Source organism: Notolepis coatsorum, assembly GCF_963971535.1.
Source record: "Notolepis coatsorum genome assembly, chromosome: 3".
Lineage (NCBI taxonomy): Eukaryota > Metazoa > Chordata > Actinopteri > Aulopiformes > Paralepididae > Notolepis > Notolepis coatsorum.
In genome coordinates this window covers 20,789,296-20,809,388 of record NC_140167.1, presented here as the reverse complement: position 1 = coordinate 20,809,388, position 20,093 = coordinate 20,789,296, and the positions used below count along the sequence as shown (strand labels likewise).

Sequence of the window (20,093 nt, the reverse complement as noted above, 5' to 3'; positions counted from 1 at the left end):
CTTTGTAGCGGTGACATTGTGAGTCATCGGTTCACCCCCGTTGTGACAATAAGTCTGGGAAAACGCACAAAAAGCCGCTGTAACGTATCTGTATCTCCGGACAATAAAATGATCTATGATTTCATTAATAATAATAACTGTTGCTGATGGCCATCGGGTCTGGTTTGGTGACACCGAGACCCAGCGTTAGACCTTCAACAAAGAAGAGGAGCCTGGTGAAATACAAGCCCTGCACGTTATCCAAGGGGGACTAGAGGGCATAACTTACTGGCACCCGCCTCCCTTCCTGTCACCTTAACATGATCTCTCTAGCAATAAGATGCCCGGCGTTTCAATGAAATAACACTTTATCAAACGCTCTTGGTAAATGGACTGCATTTATATAGTGCTTTTATCCAAAGCACTTTACATGTGCATGCCTCACATTCACCCATTCACTCACACACACCGACGGCGAAGGCAACCGTGCAAGGTGCCAAGGTGTTGGGACTTATTCCTCTTTTTACTCTAATGAAGCACATTCTCAGGGGCTCATACAGAACCAAGCATTCACTGTAATGTACATACATGTACCTTATACGTGACAAATAAAAGCGAACTTGAAACTTGAGCCACCATCGCCCCTTTTAAAACCGAATCATTTTAAAGTGTAAAGTAATGTATGCAGGTAGTCAGTCAACTTCTCGAACCGAATACATTTCAGCCATAATTAATTATTTGCAAAATGATAATTGACATATATGGATGCACCAATCCAATCATTTATCTTTTTAACACACTACTTCCTCAATCACTTTCTCCTTCATCAGGGCTCTGACACCACAGTTGTCACTTTGACAGTTTGTCTGACACGGCAACAGTGACTGAAGGAGGCGGGACATCCAGACATCCATCTAAGATTGTGTGCACAGGTGTGTGTGTGTGCGTATGTGGTTGATTTCAGAAAGCTGGCGTTACTTACTTTCAGACATTTCACACACGGTGGTATGTAGTACACTATGGATGCCATGGTCTCACGAAGCCTTACTACTCAGTTGACAAAGCAAGTCAGGCAACCGATCAAACAAATCAATTACCCACAAACCCACATGATCACTGAGGAGGACAATGGGTGAACAATGAGAACAGAGGATCTCAGGGAGTCTGTGTCACGTACAATTCTGACAGGCCCTGAGGCAGTCTGTGTGAAGCAGTCTGTGTTTAAGGGGAAATAAGGTAGAGGAGGTTCCCGCCATAAGAGCAGCAACGTGAAACAGACAGTAGCAGTCTGTCTCTCAAACCTGTTCTCCGGCCCTGCCTGCTCATTGTGCGATCATCCCTCCCTCTACCGAGCTCATCCATACTGTGTCTCTCACTCACACACACACACACACACACACACACACACACACACACACACACACACACACACACACACACACACACACACACACACACACACACACACACACACACACACACACACACACACACACACACACACACACACACACACACACACACACACACACACACACACACACACACACACACACACACACACACACACACACACACACACACACACACACACACACACACACACACAAGGTATGACACATCATGCCCAACTGACAGCGGATAAATCAAACTGGTAGAATAAACAATGGCTTAAAAAGTCCTGTTCCTTCAGAGGCAGGTTAAAGTTGACATCCATTACAAAATAGACAGGGCCGACTGATTTATAGAGAACGTTGTCAAGACTAGATTACGTGCCTCTTTCACATTTTGATTCCATCATTTCAACTCAAGAAGATGAGCGCACATTTTTGGACGCAGCCGTCTTCCCTCCAAGGTTGACGAGACAAGGGGTCAATCAACACGTCTTTAGAGCGAGGAGACCGGAAATTAAATGACTGATATGAACTGAGTGACCGACGCTTGCATGTCAACACAACCAAACACACACACACACACACACACACACACACACAAAAGGGCTCCTATCTCTGGGCTTCCCCTGAGAAAATATCTTTGTAGAGCTCCGGTATGTGAGGAATCTTGGAGCGGGTGGATGGAGAGACCAGGTGACCTTCTGCAGGTGCCAACCTAGAACCATAGCCCTGCTCCCCCTCCTCCAGCTAAGCCCAGGTCAAGCCCATGTGAATGGTGAATGCACTGCATTTATACAGCGATTTTACAACTTATGCCTCACCCATTCACACACCGACGGCAGAGGCGGCCATGCAAGGTGTTAACCTGCTCATCGGGAGAAGTTAGGGGTTAAAGTGTCTTGGCTCAAGGACACTTCCGACACACACCGCCGGGAGGAGCTGGAATCGAACCGGCAACCTTCAAGCGACCGCTCTACCTGCTGAGCCACTGTCGCCAAAGAAGAGAGGGAGCCTCTTCTGTCGGTGAGACCTTGAATTTCAAATACATAAATAATCCTCAACACATCCTGTTTATTTTGATAATAAGGAACACTCTTATCCATTCAAGGACAGCCTATTCCATTTAGATACTGTATATCGGACAAACGGGGCTGTGTTCCATACACACTGCAGTAGATATCTGTTCCGTTTTACAGATGCCATTGCATGTCTATGATATAACACAAGATTATTACCAATCTATGGCAGGATATGAGAGGCGAGAGATGCGTCGGAGAGAGGCCCGCGGTCTGTACGGGATCAACCGCGACCGAGAGAGAAGAGCCGCAGGGCCATAAATCTCTGCTGAGACAGAGAGGCAAAGACACACACAAACACACTGGCGTGAAGAGAGGAGGGAATGTGGTTGGAGCACATGAACCGCCTCTGGGAACACTTCCATGGGTACCAGTCCGTAGAAGTGGAAAATAGAACTTCTGCTTAATAGTCTTCAAGTCGAGTCAAGTGTTCCTTTATTAATCCCCTTGGAGAAACGCAGGTGCCATAGCGGCAGCGTGGGGAGGGGGGGGGATACAGGCAGGAAAAGATAATAGAAATAATAATAATAACGGAACATATTCAAATGCGCCAGAGTTCGTGCTGAAATAGGGCTGGGCGATAAAACGATAACGATAACTATCGCGATAAATTATTTCCTCGAAATAAACATGAAACGTGGTCGCAAAGTTTCGATATATCGATTTTCCAAGCTTGGATATGAGCACGCACTAACAACCAATCGGTGAAGGAGATGGCCGAGAGCGAAGGAGACCCGGAAGGAGACCCAGAGGTAGGACTCACTCAACAACAAGGCTTGCTAGGCTAATTAGCTTGCACGGCAATGTTTTATATATTTACGTGCCGAGTATGTGTGTGGCGTGAATTCTGAGGCCACGTTTATAGTAGTGTGGGGTATACAGTGGACGTCGTTTCAATATATTGTGGCGGAAGAGAGTATTTTAGTGTCATATTTATTACATTGTCATGAGATATTCCGCTTGTCGGCTAACTGCTAACGTGCGCGGACTGATGATGACATCAACTCGACTCGAGACATTCGCAGCAGCATAAGAAGTTAATTAAACTTGACAGACATTATATCGACGATAATTATCGATATCGAATTATATGAAAATAATTTTATAATTTTATCGCGATAACGTTTTTGGTCATATCGCCCAGCCCTATGCTGAAACCCAACCAATCTGTTGCCGTCGACTAAAATCACACTTCTTCAATCAATATCTGAAATGAAGGAGAAAAAAACAAAGTAACGAACCTTTGTACTGTCTTCTACTATCATGCACCTTTCCACTAAATAATCGACCATGTCTATATTACTACCCATTGTACTAATATGTCTTTACTACACCCAAGTTTCAACACTGTTTGATGAACATAGTTACTCAACTGAAAGAGTTGTACCTGTCCTGCTGCCCTGTTGTGCAGAACTTGCAAGTCGCTTTGGATAAAGACAGTCCTAACTAGGGGTGTAACGGTACACAAAAACCACGGTACGGTACGTACCTCGATTTTGAAGTCAAGGTTCGGTACAGGTTTTCGGTACAGTGGGGGAAAGTTTGGCTTTCCATGTTCCACTCAGGGGTGATGTAGTGTGCAGTAACTAATTGTAATTGTAGAGCTGCCAAACTAATATTCTATATTGAAATTAATAATCGACTTGTTAAAAAAATATATATATATATTATTATATTCGATTGTGGAAAAAAACAACCCCCGGTGGGCGGTCGTTAGTGGTTAACATACCATTGTATTAGTTCGGTACGGTACACACTGAAACGGTTCGGTACGTATACCTTTACACCCCTAGTCCTAACAGTTCTCAAGTTCTCCCACCGTTAGTTCTCCAACTATTGGCAGCAGTCCATGCCCACGGTTGTGGAGCCTGATGGCCGAGTTGATTTGTAGATTTGTTCAATGGCCTGTAGCCATTTGAATGTTCAGTTCTCAAAACTCTATCTCTCATCTCTCATGTGAGATCGTACACCTGGAAGGTTTAAGCAGACAAGAGTGCTCAAACCTTGGCTGATGTGCAGCAGTCTGTTCTTGGATTTACCTGTTCTTGAATTTACCCGTTCTTGTATTTACCTAGCAGCACACCAGTGTCCCAGCATGCTAGCGTATACTGTATATGCGCTAGGTCCCATGCACTACCAAGCTGGGACGCTGTTGCGGCTAGGATTTGCCTTGTCCTGGTTGAGCGCCACTGTTCTTCTCATGTTATTGAGCCGCGTTGGAACGTGTTTAGGTACAAATGCTTATTGTGCCTAAAGTGCACTACACACACACATAAATAGAGGAGAAGTAGCAAACACAAACAAATACAAACAGTCTCCGCACCTTGGCCCTGGGAGACAGTGTAATTCTATCTGACAGGACATGTCGATGTACAGCATTAGGGAGCCAGTGGGTTTCAGACAACACAGAAAGGTCCAGGAGGGCATGTTTATCTATACACTGTGCAGTGCACTGTGTGTGTTGGGGTATTTCATGAAGCAGGCCTACACAGTTAGCCAGATCCAATTAACGATTCAAATCGATATGTATGACTGAATCACACCCCCTCAACCCTGATATTCATATTCAAATATTCTAATCCAAAACAGCAAATTATAGTTAAAAATCGTGTTCAAAGTTATCTGGCTAACTGGCTGATCCTGCCTGGTGAGACGCTCCCCCTGGTGAAACCTGGTTCCCTCTCTTTGGCCAAACTCCATTATCCATGTTTACTAGACAACAGTCATCAAAGCACAAAGGTGAGGTAAACATTGATGAGGCCCCGATACCACTTCTCCACCGCGATACCACTTCTCCACTGCCGATACCACTTCTCCACTGCCGATACCACTTCTCCACTGCCGATACCACTTCTCCACTGCCGATACCACTTCTCCACTGCCGATACCACTTCTCCACCGCGATACCACTTCTCCACTGCCGATACCACTTCTCCACTGCCGATACCACTTCTCCACTGCCGATACCACTTCTCCACCGCCGATACCACTTCTCCACCGCCGATACCACTTCTCCACCGCGATACCACTTCTCCACCGCGATACCACTTCTCCACTGCCGATACCACTTCTCCACCGCCGATACCACTTCTCCACCGCCGATACCACTTCTCCACCGCCGATACCACTTCTCCACTGCCGATACCACTTCCTAAACCTTTCAGCACCGGCCGACACAGAGCAACGATCCGATCCATTGCCTTTACTGAACAGTACAAGGTTTGTTTGTGGCCAACTGGGGAGAAGCTATCTGAGATACAATACTTTCTCTCTCCATTAGAGAGATATAACGTGCTTCTATGTCTTAAAGATGCAGCCAATATGTTGCTTTCACTTCTGGCACGTCACACGCTTCTTGGTATGGGATTTTAGTATCAAGGCAAACCCTCCGATACCGACAGACCTGCCCTATTTTAGCCTGGTATCGACCCAACTATCCAATGCAACCACATTGTCATCCTCGAAACAGAGTAAGTAAATACATTAGTAGATCAAAGTTCTCAGAATCCTATCTGTTAATAATAATAATAACAGCTTCCTCTGTTCATTATCCGACTATGGTGTGTAGTGTTAGCATATTACACACACACACACACACACACACACACACACACACACACACACACACACACACACACACACACACACACACACACACACACACACACACACACACACACACACACACACACACACACACACACACACACACACACACACACACACACGTTTGATCCCCTGTGGGTAGCAGTCTAATCTCATTGCGAGGAGGGCCAGGGTAAGCGGCTAAGCGCTGGGGTGAAGAGAGAAACAGAACCCCTTGTTCCCTCTTCCTCGAAACAGCCCTGGCTTGGCCTTTAATTAACTGGCCCCATGCCAACCCCTCTACCCATGCCAGGCATGTGGTGGGCGAGAGGCCCCCTTGGCATCAACACAAATCACCATCAGGGATAAGCTGCCATTTTGTTTTAGTGGCACTCAACTGGAGGTTATACTCAGTCTGCTGTGGGAGCTTGTGTTCTTCCCCAGTGTGTGTGACAATGTATGTTATGGGTAACATTAAAAAATGGATATTCCACCAAAGAACGCTGATTTATTTTGCACAAAATCTCACACACGAGAGATGAACTAGGAGCTAGTTAGAGAGATGAACTAGGAGCTAGTTAGAGATGAACTAGGAGCTAGACAGTAGAGATGAACTAGGAGCTAGTCAGTAGAGAGATGAACTAGGAGCTAGTTAGAGATGAACTAGGAGCTAGTCAGTAGAGATGAACTAGGAGCTAGTCAGTAGAGAGATGAACTAGGAGCTAGTTAGAGATGAACTAGGAGCTAGTCAGTAGAGATGAACTAGGAGCTATACAGTAGAGATGAACTAGGAGCTATACAGTAGAGATGAACTAGGAGCTAGTCAGTAGAGATTAACTAGGAGCTAGTCAGTAGAGATGAACTAGGAGCTAGTCAGTAGAGATGAACTAGGAGCTATACAGTAGAGATGAACTAGAAGCTAGTCAGTAGAGATGAACTAGGGGCTAGTCAGTAGAGGTGAACTAGGAGCTAGTCAGTAGAGATGAACTAGGAGCTAGTCAGTAGAGATGAACTAGGAGCTAGTCAGTAGAGATGAACTAGGAGTTAGTCAATAGAGATGAACTAGGAGCTAGTCAGTAGAGATGAACTAGGAGCTAGTCAGTAGAGATGAACTAGGAGCTAGTCAGTAGAGAGATGAACTAGAAGCTAGTCAGTAGAGATGAACTAGGAGCTAGTCAGTAGAGATGAACTAGGAGCTAGTCAGTAGAGATGAACTAGGAGCTAGTCAGTAGAGATGAACTAGAAGCTAGTCAGTAGAGATGAACTAGGAGCTAGTTAGTAGAGAGATGAACTAGGAGCTAGTCAGTAGAGATGAACTAGGAGCTAGTCAGTAGAGATGAACTAGGAGCTAGTCAGTAGAGATGAACTAGGAGCTAGTTAGAGAGATGAACTAGGAGCTAGGCAGTAGAGATGAACTAGGAGCTAGGCAGTAGAGATGAACTAGGAGCTAGTCAGTAGAGATGAACTAGGAGCTAGTCAGTAGAGATGAACTAGAAGCTAGTCAGTAGAGATGAACTAGGAGCTAGTTAGTAGAGATGAACTAGGAGCTAGTTAGAGATGAACTAGGAGCTAGTCAGTAGAGATGAACTAGGAGCTAGTCAGTAGAGAGATGAACTAGGAGCTAGTCAGTAGAGATGAACTAGGAGCTAGGCAGTAGAGAGGAACTAGGAGCTAGTCAGTAGAGAGGTGAACTAGGAGCTAGTCAGTAGAGAGGAACTAGGAGCTAGTTAGTAGAGATGAACTAGGAGCTAGTCAGTAGAGATGAACTAGGAGCTAGTCAGTAGAGAGGAACTAGGAGCTAGTTAGTAGAGATGAACTAGAAGCTAGTCAGTAGAGATGAACTAGGAGCTAGTCAGTAGAGATGAACTAGGAGCTAGTCAGTAGAGATGAACTAGGAGCTAGTCAGTAGAGATGAACTAGGAGCTAGTCAGTAGAGATGAACTAGAAGCTAGTCAGTAGAGATGAACTAGGAGCTAGTCAGTAGAGATGAACTAGAAGCTAGGCAGTAGAGATGAACTAGGAGCTAGTCAGTAGAGATGAACTAGGAGCTAGTCAGTAGAGATGAACTAGAAGCTAGTCAGTAGAGATGAACTAGAAGCTAGGCAGTAGAGAGGTGAACTAGGAGCTAGTCAGTAGAGATGAACTAGGAGCTAGTCAGTAGAGATGAACTAGGAGCTAGTCAGTAGAGATGAACTAGGAGCTAGTTAGTAGAGATGAACTAGGAGCTAGTCAGTAGAGATTAACTAGAAGCTAGTTAGTAGAGATGAACTAGGAGCTAGTCAGTAGAGATGAACTAGAAGCTAGGCAGTAGAGAGGTGAACTAGAAGCTAGTCAGTAGAGATGAACTAGAAGCTAGTCAGTAGAGATGAACTAGAAGCTAGTCAGTAGAGATGAACTAAAAGCTAGGCAGTAGAGATATGAAGATAGATGGAACTTTAGACCTTATCTTGAAAGCTTAAACTGTAATTCTGTATTATTGACTATATTATAATCTGCACCCCCACCTTTACGGCTTTTTCATTTGTTTTGTATCATTGTTTGTGGTCACTGTTATTTTTGTGTTATTAAAAATGATGATACACACAGATGTGTGTGTGTATGTGTGTGAGAGAGAGGCAGAGACAACTGGCCAAGCGCCCCTTGTGCATACTCGCGCACCAAGAGAGAGAGAGATCTCTCTCCTGGATTGAATGGGTTCAGCGTGAATGCATCATGGATGAATGTCTTAATCTTATTGCAAATTAGAAACAGAGTTGGTGAGATAAAAGGGGCAAGATAACTTGCATGTAGCCTAAATAAAGAGAAAAACTATTTGAATATATCCAATACCCATAGCGGTGACGTCTGAGCTTAGAAACACTACGGCCTTCAATAATTTAGGGGAAATTTAAAACCAGGTTTCCGTACCCTAATAATGGTCTGCCAGCAATGCGTCACCTCTGCATTCAGGCAGGTAAGCAGGCAGCTATCATCTGCTAAGTGTCTTTGAGCGCCTCGCTAGTGCAAGCAGACGGCAGGACGTGCAATATATTCATCGCTGAGGGCGGCTCAGTCACAAATTTTACAGCTTCTAATATAAATCATCATCATAAATCTATTTTAAAAACATAATAGTTTAATAGCTACGGCCTAAAGGGAAGCTTCCCCTTAATGACCTATGATGAGCTAATAATTCTTTATTCAACTAGGCATTATTAAAACTATAATTCTGGATTTTGCAGGCTTGCCCAGCCAAGGGCATAAATAAAAGGATATCTGAAGGGTGAACCTCGATGTGCATGAATCCAGTGATACTGGTGTGTGCAGGGAATGTGTGGAGATGAAAGCAAGGCTTTTTATGTCCAGTGTGGGAGGCAGGCCTCCTGCTGCCCTTGGCAAAAGAGAAACACCTTATCTCTCATAACAGTTTACTTTGTCTCACAAAGCTCTTTGCTGAAATAAGTGGTCTATGCACATGCGTATCTGATGCATTGAGATGATTATGTAATGCGGTGTGTGTGCTCGTGCGTACACGCATATGTGCCAACTGATCCCTGTGTGACGTGATGTATTTGCATTCTATTTATTATATGTAGCCTACTAATGCTCCCAGGATCAGACCCCGAGCACGCATTTGGCCTTGCGTCATCACGCATGTGAGCCGTCGGGCGTGGTTCAGAGCCTGAAGGAAATCCCCCATAACACCTTTACAGTTGAACTCCCCACTCTTCCACAGGGGAACAAGTAACAACAGGGAGGGGTGGCCTCGCTTCCATCTGCAGAGCAATTAGCCCAGACTGCACAGGCGCTGCCAAATAAACTGCTGTTGTCCGCGCGCGCAAGCCGACTCACAGGACAATTAGTGCGCATGGGGGTTTTGGATGAAAATAGCGACTAGTAGTTTCGCCGGGGCGTGTTTTGCATTCGCTGTACCTCCGATTGCATCATTTAGAACAAAGGTGGGGTTTTACGAATGTTTACAGGCTGTGAAAGTGTAGTTGCTATTCTCGGTTTTCGTTTTAGAATACCTTTTATATGTCGTTTGAACTGTTTTGTGTTCACCTCACAGCAAGGGGATACGGTAATGCAAGACAGAGAGCACTGGGAACACACAGGGCTAGAGGTGTTCAGCATTCCACCGTTCTCTGCACATGTGCAAGCTCCAACAAGAACTGCCACAAGGCAAGGGCTCGTACACCACTGGAAAAAGCACCGTTCGCATATGCAGTCGACAGTCAACGGTACAAAATGATGCGTAACCCGAACACAAGATAAAGTGCTACTAGCATCACAGAACAGGGCAGACAGAGATTTTCCTAACGGCAAATAATGGCTGGCGAAGGTAAGGGGGCACTCGCTGAGTCACAGACTGTTCAAACAGGCTCTTCGGTGAACAAACACGCACGCCTGGGAGCCAAGGAGCAGGATTATAGTCAACTGCTCCTCAGCACCCGACTCTTAACTGAGAGGGGAAGGCAGAAGGGGGATACGAGCTCCAATTACCAAACGTCTCTTCTCCAAAATCCTATGTAAATCCCATGTATTGCAAAGGGCTAGCTGCTCCGATAATGTAACACCACCGCAATAATTCATTTTTATCTTGTGAACAATAAGTCTTATTTCCACCAGGTCACTGTAATAATGGTAGGAGGACGAGGTGCAACACTCTCTCAGATATAAAATATTCTGTTTATAAATAGGGGTTTATACTGAAATGTACTTTCACGTTGTAATTCTGTAACCCGCTAGCTTCGCGAGATCACACGAGAATCAATCTTATCAGGCTATAAGGCTAACATATTGTGTTTCACAGAAACAAAATTAGACTCATCTGTACAGGATCCAGAGATTGAAATTGAAAACTACTCAATAGTCAGGAGGGATAGGAACCAGTATGGAGGTGGCGTCTGTGTGTATATACACAAGGATACCAAATACATCAACCGTACTGACCTTAACCATGATGAAATTGAAACTGTTTGGATTGAAATCTTATTAGACAGGGCGAAACCAGTACTAGTAGGCACAATCTATAGACCACCAGAACAGAGTGGCTTTTATGACACACTTGATGGGTGTTTAGCTGGGGTGGAGGGGGTAGAAAAAATTCTTATTGGGGACTGGAACACGGATATGCTGCGTAAATCAGCACCCGTCTTCAAGGCCTTCAGTAGATTTTCTGACCTGCACGGTTTCAGCCAGCTAATCACACAACCCACAAGGGTATGCGATTCGACACAAACCACCATTGACCTCATTTTGACCTCTGACAAGTCCATGATCTCCAGTAAAGGGGTGATAGCATGCGGGTTAAGTGATCATTATATGATTTTCTGTACCCGCAAAAAGCTAAAACAGAAGGCCGGCTGTCACAAAACAGTCACATCTAGAGACCTCAAAACTTACTCTAGAGAGGCCTTTAACCTAGAACTGGGGAGCTCGGACTGGTCAGATGAGCTCAGTGGTACACAGGTTGAAGAAACATGGCTTGGATTCAAAACCAAATTCACAGCAATACTCAACAACATGGCACCGATAAGAACCACCAGGGTTAAAAATCGCGCTGAGGCATGGATGCACACTGAAATACTGGCCGCTATGAAAACCAGAGACAAAAAATGCTCTGAACTTCATAAAAGTCAGACAAAGCTTTCCAAAAGCTCAAACAGTGAACTCCAAGCCCACGTGGTTGAACTAAAAATCCAAAGAAACAGACTAAGAAATGACGTAAACACCATGATCAGAACCGCAAAAAGAAATTTCATCAACGACAAAACTGAGGAAAACAAAAACAAACCCCGCGAACTTTGGAAATTACTCAATAATCAACTAGGCTGCAGTAAAAAACTTAAAACCAGATTCTCAAACATAAACATAAAGACGGACAACACGCTCATCACAGACAAGCTGGATGTAGCCAATTACTTAAACATCTTCTTCACAAACATAGCCACAACACTGGTAAACAAACTACCCTCCCACTCAGGGCATTATGGGGTAGAACACATAGTAGCATACTACAAAAACCTAGGGGTCCACAAAGACGACTTCAAACTTGAAATGGTAACAACCGATGAGGTACTCAAAAAATTTAGCGCCCTCCAACCTAACAAGGCCACTGGCCATGACAACATCCCCTCCAAATTCCTCAGAGACGCAGCAGCCGCCATCACCCCAGTCATCACACACATAATAAACCTCTCTATAAGACAGGGGCACGTCCCCAAGGACTTCAAAATTGCGAGAGTGACCCCTCTACACAAAAAGGGCAGCAAATTAGACCCAGGCAACTACCGCCCTGTTTCTATTCTTACCTCCATCTCGAAAGTCATGGAGAAAATAGTCTACGAACAGGTCGAAAAGTACCTGGCGGAAAAAAACCTAATCTACGAATTCCAATCTGGCTTCAGAACGTCCCACTCCACTGACACATGCCTCCTCTATTTGAACGACCACATCAAACAAGAGGTGGACGCTGGCAAATACTGCGGCATGGTCATGCTGGACCTACAAAAGGCCTTCGACACTGTCAATCACTCCATTCTAATGGACAAGCTAAAAGCAATTGGTTTTGATAGCCTATCAGTGAGCTGGATGCAATCCTACCTGGAGGGGAGAGAACAGATGGTAGAGGTAAACGGTACTCTATCCCCCCCCCTCACAGTGAGCTGTGGTGTTCCACAAGGAAGCATACTAGGACCGCTACTCTTCCTAATTTATGCAAATGACATGTCGTCAGCCTGTGACTGCAACTTGTTCCTGTTTGCGGACGACTCAGCCCTGCTGGTCTCTGACAAGAACAAATTGCAGGTTGAAAAAACCCTCAGCACGGAACTAGGCAAAATCTGCATATGGCTCGCTGATAACAAACTATCATTACACATGGGCAAAACAGAGTCCATTCTCTTCGGTTCAAATAACAAACTCAGCAAGACCGACGGATTCTCAGTTACAGTGGGTGACAATATTGTCACAAGGAAAGACGAAATTACCTACCTGGGTTCCATCCTAGAGGCAAATCTTTCCTGTGACAAAATGGCATCCAATGTAATAAAAAAAAGTCAACCAACGAACTAGATTCTTGTACCGGATCTCCTCTCTGGTAAACAAGAATACCCTGAAGACTCTGGCAGGAGCACTCATTCAAGGGTACTATGACTATGCGTGCACCTCATGGTACCAAAGCACCTCAAAGGCGCTTAAAACAAAATTACAAACATCACAAAACAAACTGGTCAGACTACTACTTGACCTGAACCCCAGAACCCACCTCACCCCTGCCCACTTTGCCAACCTAGGATGGCTTAGAGTAGACGACAGAGTACAGCAACTTGCAATGGGCCTGGTCTACAAGATACACTATACGACCGGGGTGCCCATGTACATGTCAAAATACTTCCCAAAGGTCAGTGAATACCACAACCACTACACCAGAGGAAGCTCAACAAATCATGTTAAACCCAGATTCGGCTCAAACAAGGGACTAAACACGTTTCGCAATTATGCCACAACAATGTGGAACGCCCTACCCAAAGCTGTAAAGGAATGTGAATCCCTGCCCACATTCAAAACCGCCCTTAAAGAGCACCTACGGGAGGCTGCAATTCGAAACTGGCCACCATAAATGCCCAAAACCCCCACCACCTCCTAATAGACAGTCTCCTCCCCACCGCATGTATATATTCCCTCCCCGCCGTATGTATATTTCCCTCCCACCCACCCACCCCCTCCTAATGTACAGTCCCCTCCCCATCATATGTATATACTCTGTCAGGATCTAGGGGTAACAGTACTGTATATTTGAATACCGCCTATGTCACAAATGTATCAGTACTAAATACCTATATGTCCCTATGCCATAAATGTCATGTATGTTGTGTATGTCATAAATGTCTATATGAATTGAAAATGGGGGACCCTGATGGAAACAAGACAAACGTCTTTCTCAGGTCTGCATCCCCTTAACAATTGTATGTATTGAGCCGTACTGTATTGTACCCATTCTGCAATCTGTTAAATAAAGTTTTCATTCATTCATTCATTCATTGAGAACTACCGACGGGGGACAGTCACTGATTGTATCCCTTTGTCCCGCAACAGAAGAGAATGTCCTGCATTTCAATCAACTCACCTCTGCCGGTGCACTCAGGCAAAAACTGGAAACTATGGGTACAAAAAGATACTCTGCCAAGTATGTTTTCCCGGGCCTATTCCCAACAGTTTCAAAGGGCGACTTTCCAGATGGTTCTGTGAAACAGGCAAGACCATCTGGCGGGTCAGGTTAGTAATTCTGAAAAAAGGTCTGGAATTGTGTTGCTAGCACTAGCACAGCCGACAAGGGGTCAAATGACCCCTAGGCATTTTCAATAAATGTATCCTCGTCACTCGGTCGAGCTCCAGCTCCGTCACTCAATGACTTTTCCTAAACGTACCCGTTTTATCTGGCACGGTTTCTGAAATTTCAAAATGACTTCAGGAAAATGTAATTAGAACGTTATTCCACATAATGGGTCGTTGGAACGGACGAAAGTCACAGCACTTTGCGAGCATCTAGCGCAGGGGTGGCCAACCCGTGGCTCGCATCTTTGCCCGTCAATGTGTGGCTCTTCCATCCCAAAAAAATATATAAAGAATTATAATATATATATTCTTTTTTAGTTTTTTTTTTTTACTCAAACCTACATTTCAGTGTGGTAAACCTCATATTCAGAGGTAATTAATTATATAGTTTACACTGTTTATTTTTCTCATATTTCTCATATAAGCTGTCGGGTCATCTGCCCTGTTCCCGGCGGGAATCAGTGGCATTTTCTCCATGGCTGTGCTAGTGCTAGGGAACAGCTTGGACACATGTTTATTTCCTGCCAGTAATTGATATTAGCAAACACTGCAACAGGAAATGAACCTGGGTCCTTTTGGAATGTTCATGTTGTCAAGTTAGAACTGTCTAGATTAGAAGCTCCTGAAGTGACATCATCGAATTGCACTCCCTGCGATGACTACCTATATTAAACATCTCACATTATATACTGTATATGAAAAAAAAATTATGTTGAATGTAGGTATAGGCTACACACAAACATAACTTGTCTTAAGGTTTTCTTTCAACCATCTCAGTGAGAGCGATTCGATGACGTCATAGGATTGCATTTTCCGCTTTCAAATTATTATTATTTTTTCATTCAAATAAAAAAATGTAAATTTAAAAAGAGAACGAAATCTTGGCACATTTGTACAGAAATGTCCAATTCTGTAGAATTACAACCAATAAAAGTACATTTCAGTGGAATACCCCTTTAACACGACTAATCTAAACATGTTGTGTGACATTTCGAAACGTTACATCACCCATGTTTTCTTTTAGATTAATGAATGGAATGTTTTTAACCTGAGCGAGTGTCACGTTGCACGCCGCTGTCACACTAACCGCAGCGGCGTCTACTGTTTCCAGGTGACACCGCGCTCTCCCTAGTCGTCACGAGCAGGAAAGTCACGAGCTCGCCATTTTAAACCATTGGCATTAGAAAAACACGAAGCGCGCAGGTGAACTGCCGCTCTGCCCAGCTCCTAGTTCTGCTGAGACGCGGAACGGTGAAAAACATGTGAACTCCCTTAAGGGGACGGTGGGGAGTTACACAAATTGGAACCCGTTCAAAAGCAGTCAATCACACGGTATAGAGACACACGCTTCCTCCCAGGTTTCCTGTTGGCTCTTACCATGGCTGTTGCCCTGGGGGTGGTGCTTTCCCGCCTTCTGCGCACTCTTATGCGCACTCCTCTGCCCGCCCTTCTGCACGCCCTGGGGCCCGCCTGGTGCTCAGTGGGATGCCCGTCCGGGTCCAGGTCGGGTCCGGGACCCAGGCCCAGGCCGTTGCGGTTGGCGTCTTTCCTCTTCTTGCCCTTCAGCCAGCCGAAGGCGCGGCCCAGAGAGCTGCTGCGCTTCTTCCTGCGGCCGCCCTTGGAGAGCCTCTCCTGGGCAAACACCTCCACCACGTCCTGGGGGATCAGGTCCCCCGTCCCCCCCAGAGAGTCCCGACTTGACATCCCACCTCACGCCCAGAGCTTCTCCCTGGAGACGGGGGGAGAGAGAGAGAACATGTGGGGTCAGATTGAGTCATCAGTTGAGCACCACAATAATAATGACGAGGAAGGGTAATTACGGCCTGGTCACTTGAAAACTGCTGATAAAGAGTTGGAGTTGAGGGGAAAACTGCGCTACTCGTTCACTGTGACTGCAGCAAAAAAAAAATCTTCAGACCACTCGTTTTTGTGCTCTGTTCCCCCTCACTCCGTGTGTGTGTGTGTGTGTGTGTGTGTGTGTGTGTGTGTGTGCAGACCTCAGCCCACACACTCAGCTACACAAACCCCCTCCAGCTTCTCCACCAAACTTCAGTGTTTCTGCAAAGACCTGGCAACGTTCCCTTCATTCCAAAACATAGCAGTCATAATTCACAAAGCCCCACCGTAGTACTCACACACACACACACACACACAGCAGCAGGCATATCAACACACAAAGGACTGCAAAAGTACAGAAAAATAAACATTTAGACATGTACACCCAATCATTTTCTATTTTTTTTTACCAAGGTCTCCATCATTCGCTTACAAACGTGCTTTTCCTCCTGTTTTTCTCCCTCATCACATTGACTCTCTCTCTCTCTCTCTCCTCTCTCTCTCTCTCTCCCTCTCTCTCCCTCTCTCTCCCTCTCTCTCCCTCTCTCTCCCTCTCTCTCCCTCTCTCTCCCTCTCTCCCTCTCTCTCTCCCTCTCTCTCCTCCCTCCTCTCTCCCTCTCTCCTCCCTCTCTCCCCCTCTCTCCCCTCCTCTCCCCCTCTCTCTCTCCCCCTCTCTCTCCCCCTCTTCCTCTCCCCCTCTCTCTCCCCCTCTCTCTCTCCCCCCTCTCTCTCCCCCTCTCTCTCCCCCTCTCTCTCCCTCTCCCCTCTCCTCTCCCCCCTCTCTCCCCCCTCTCCTCTCTCTTCCCCCTCTCTCTCCCCTCCCTCTCCCTCCCTCTCTCTCCCTCCCTCTCTCCCTCCCTCTCTCCCTCCCTCCCTCCCTCCCTCCCTCCCTCCCTCCCTCCCTCCCTCCCTCCCTCCCTTCCTCCACCCTGGTAAACTCGTGTGCTCCGAGGCAGGTTATCAACCGAGCTCCTGGGATCTGTAGCTTGCTCCACGGGGTCCTCCTCCGCTGAGAGCTTTATTAGGTACAACTTATCTACACATCTCAAGCCAAGAGCTGGAACAGCAAAGCCGGGGCAGATGAGAGCGAGTTGGAAAGATGGAACTGAGGGGAGGAGGGAGGGAGGGAGGGAGGAGGGAGGGAGGGAGGGAGGGAGGGAGGGAGGGAGAGGGAGAGGGAGGGAGTGAGAGAGGAGGGAGGGAGGGAGGGAGGGAGGGAGGGAGGGAGGGAGGAGTGAGGGAGGGAGAGAGGGAGAGTGAGAGCGGGAGTGAGGGCGGGAGGGAGGGAGGGAGGGAGAGAGGGAGTGAGAGGGGGAGTGAGAGCGGGAGTGAGGGAGGGAGGGAGGGAGGGAGGGAGGGAGGGAGTGAGAGAGGGAGGGAGGGAGGGAGGGAGAGAGGGAGGGACAGAGAGCGGAGAAAGCAAGGGAGGATCTGTCCCAACCTTGGGCAGAATCCGTCAGATGCTCATTTGGAGGATAAGATCAAGATCATGAACCGTCATTGGCTGCCATGATGACCGAGGAACCCTCCACGGTTGACAAGACGTCAGTCCTTCAACTGGGTCCCTGAGACTTGAGCCGTGCAACTGATCAAACGCAGCCGCTCATAAAATGGTATCTAGGAAGAATTCCCTGCAATGTCCAAGCCATGTCTGATGGCAACAGCACATAAGCCAAACCACAACCCCCCCCCCCCCCCCCCCCCCAAGACTTCAAGCCCCCAGACGAGACTTTTCCCCTAACAGCTTCTCATTATCAAAGCTTTATTTCATGTAGTGGGGGATTTGTGTTGGGAAGTGGGAGGCCTCTGGTTTGGATCCGTCGCATGGATCATTTGCAGGCAGATGTGCTCCTCCCGGTGCCAGACGCCCCTCACACACGGGTCGTAAATTAACCCTAAAACAGCCTAATCTCCTTTTGAGAATGTCTGCATCCCCACCGCTGGAATCTGCAGGCTTTTACTGTAGGATATGGAGAATGTCATTCCCAATGTAGACAGTGGCCCTTGCTGTATAAACAAGCCAAAAGAAACAAAGAGTTGAACCGGGTCTTGGCTTCTCGAGGTATGTTCATCATCATCCCCATGTCTGTGTGTGTACAGCCTCTTTTAGGAAGGTCTTGGTAGAAAACGGGGAGGACTTGAATACGTTCCCGAAGATGATCTGTGGGATTTTTTTTAATTTTTAATTTTTTTTTATGGCTTGTAGTTGTAGTAATCTCAGGACAGCCCAGTCGACGTTGTTGCTCCCTGCAGAGCATCCTCAGCAGAGACTGGAGGTAAACGGCAGGCTGTAGGACGGCTAGGAAGGTCCCCAAGTAGCGACTGTGTCCGATAATACATTTACATTTTACATTTAGTCATTTAGCTGACGCTTTTATCCAAAGCGACTTACAAGTCAGCATGAAGGGTACAACTCTTTCAGCTGAGTAACAATGTTCATCAAACGGTGTTGAACTTGGATGCTACAGTTCAAGATTCAAGAGGTTTATTTGTCACATACATAGATACCAGGGCATACAGTGAAACGCGGGTGGTCATGCACGCATCGATTGTGCAATAATACTAATAATAAAATAGACATAAAAAAAACAGTCTTGAGTGCATAGTAGTAAAGACATAATATTATGACGTAATAATATATTAGTATAGTAGGTACTAGGTAGTAATTTAGGCAAGGAAGATTATTTAGTGGAAAGGTGCATGATAGTAAGACAGTACGAAGGTTCGTTTTTTTCCCCCCCCTTCATTTCAGATATTGATTGAAGAAGTGTGTTTATAGTCAACGGTTAAAGATTGGTCGTGTTTTGGCTGTCCCGACTGTGGTGGGAAGTTCGTTCCACCATTGTGGAGCAAGGACCGAGAATAGCCGGCTTCTCTTTGATGACCCCCCAAGAGCTTGGATAGGAGTGGGTCTGAGGCGGCCAGAAGATGTAGAGCGGAGGGGTCTTGAGGGTGTGTAGTTACTTAGAGACCATTGACTGGAGGTAGGCGGGAGCCATTCCCTTCACTGCGCGATATACCAGGTCAAGGACCTTGAAGCGGATTTGTGCGGCGACCGGGAGCCAGTGCAGCTCTCTAAGAAGTGGGTGAACATGGGCCGACTTTGGTAGGTTGGAGATCAGGCGGGCCGCTGCGTTCTGAATGAGTTGAAGTGGCTCGGTGGTGGTGGTCGGTAGAAACTGTAAGTACCTGAAGCAGCCCTGAGCACGGGCATCTAAACACCATGCAGGCCTGTATGTTTACCAACCTGCTCAAAGGAGAAGTGTTGAAAACTAGCCATTAACATGAACTAAATACTGTAATACACCGCAACAGGCAGTTGTTTGCAATGTAATTGTGGTTGAACCTCTACCTCCTTGTAAAAATAAAACATACACCTATAATAAGTTAACCCTAATATATATTGGGTGGCACAGTTTGTATGGGTAGGCCAACTACGGTATGTATGCTGCAAGTTGTACTAGTGAAAGGCTGGGTCTCCAAACTGGCCATCAGTCCTCCTCTCCAAGGAAAGGTGCCTGCCTCTCTCTCAAAAGCCCTGTGTTTCTCCCCCTCCAAATTACAGTAATTTGGGCATGAGTAACCGCCGTGCATCTGCGTTGGCTGTTGCTGACAATGTGCAGACCCTCGTCTTTGGGAAGAGGAGACTGGCGAGCTAAGTAAGCGCCCCCCATCTTGTTCCCAACGCGGGAGGACAACGGTGACACTAAAGCACCCTGGGATACAGCGGGGGGGGGGGGGGACCACCCACTTGACTGCTGCCCAGTGCAGTCACATAGAGGCCGAGTCACACCATCGTTGTCAAGGTTACAGAATGACAACCAGTAATCTTCGGCATCCTGAGTTGTTGATGGAGACTTAACGAGGTGACGCACGCGATTGAGAGATGGCCCTCAGAAGAAGC

At 46.3% G+C, this 20,093-nt stretch overlaps 1 protein-coding gene across 1 annotated transcript in view; it reads right to left on the bottom strand.

Moving 5' to 3' along the window:
- The window catches only part of LOC311225720 (uncharacterized protein), a 54,512-nt gene that overhangs the window by 19,483 nt on the left and 14,936 nt on the right, over positions 1 to 20,093 (bottom strand). Inside the window, exon 2 of the mRNA XM_084311114.1 lies at positions 15,685 to 16,082. Within this exon, the coding sequence (XP_084167240.1) occupies positions 15,685 to 16,057 (373 nt within the window). The 5' untranslated portion in view covers positions 16,058 to 16,082. The remainder of the gene's footprint in view (positions 1 to 15,684; positions 16,083 to 20,093) is intronic.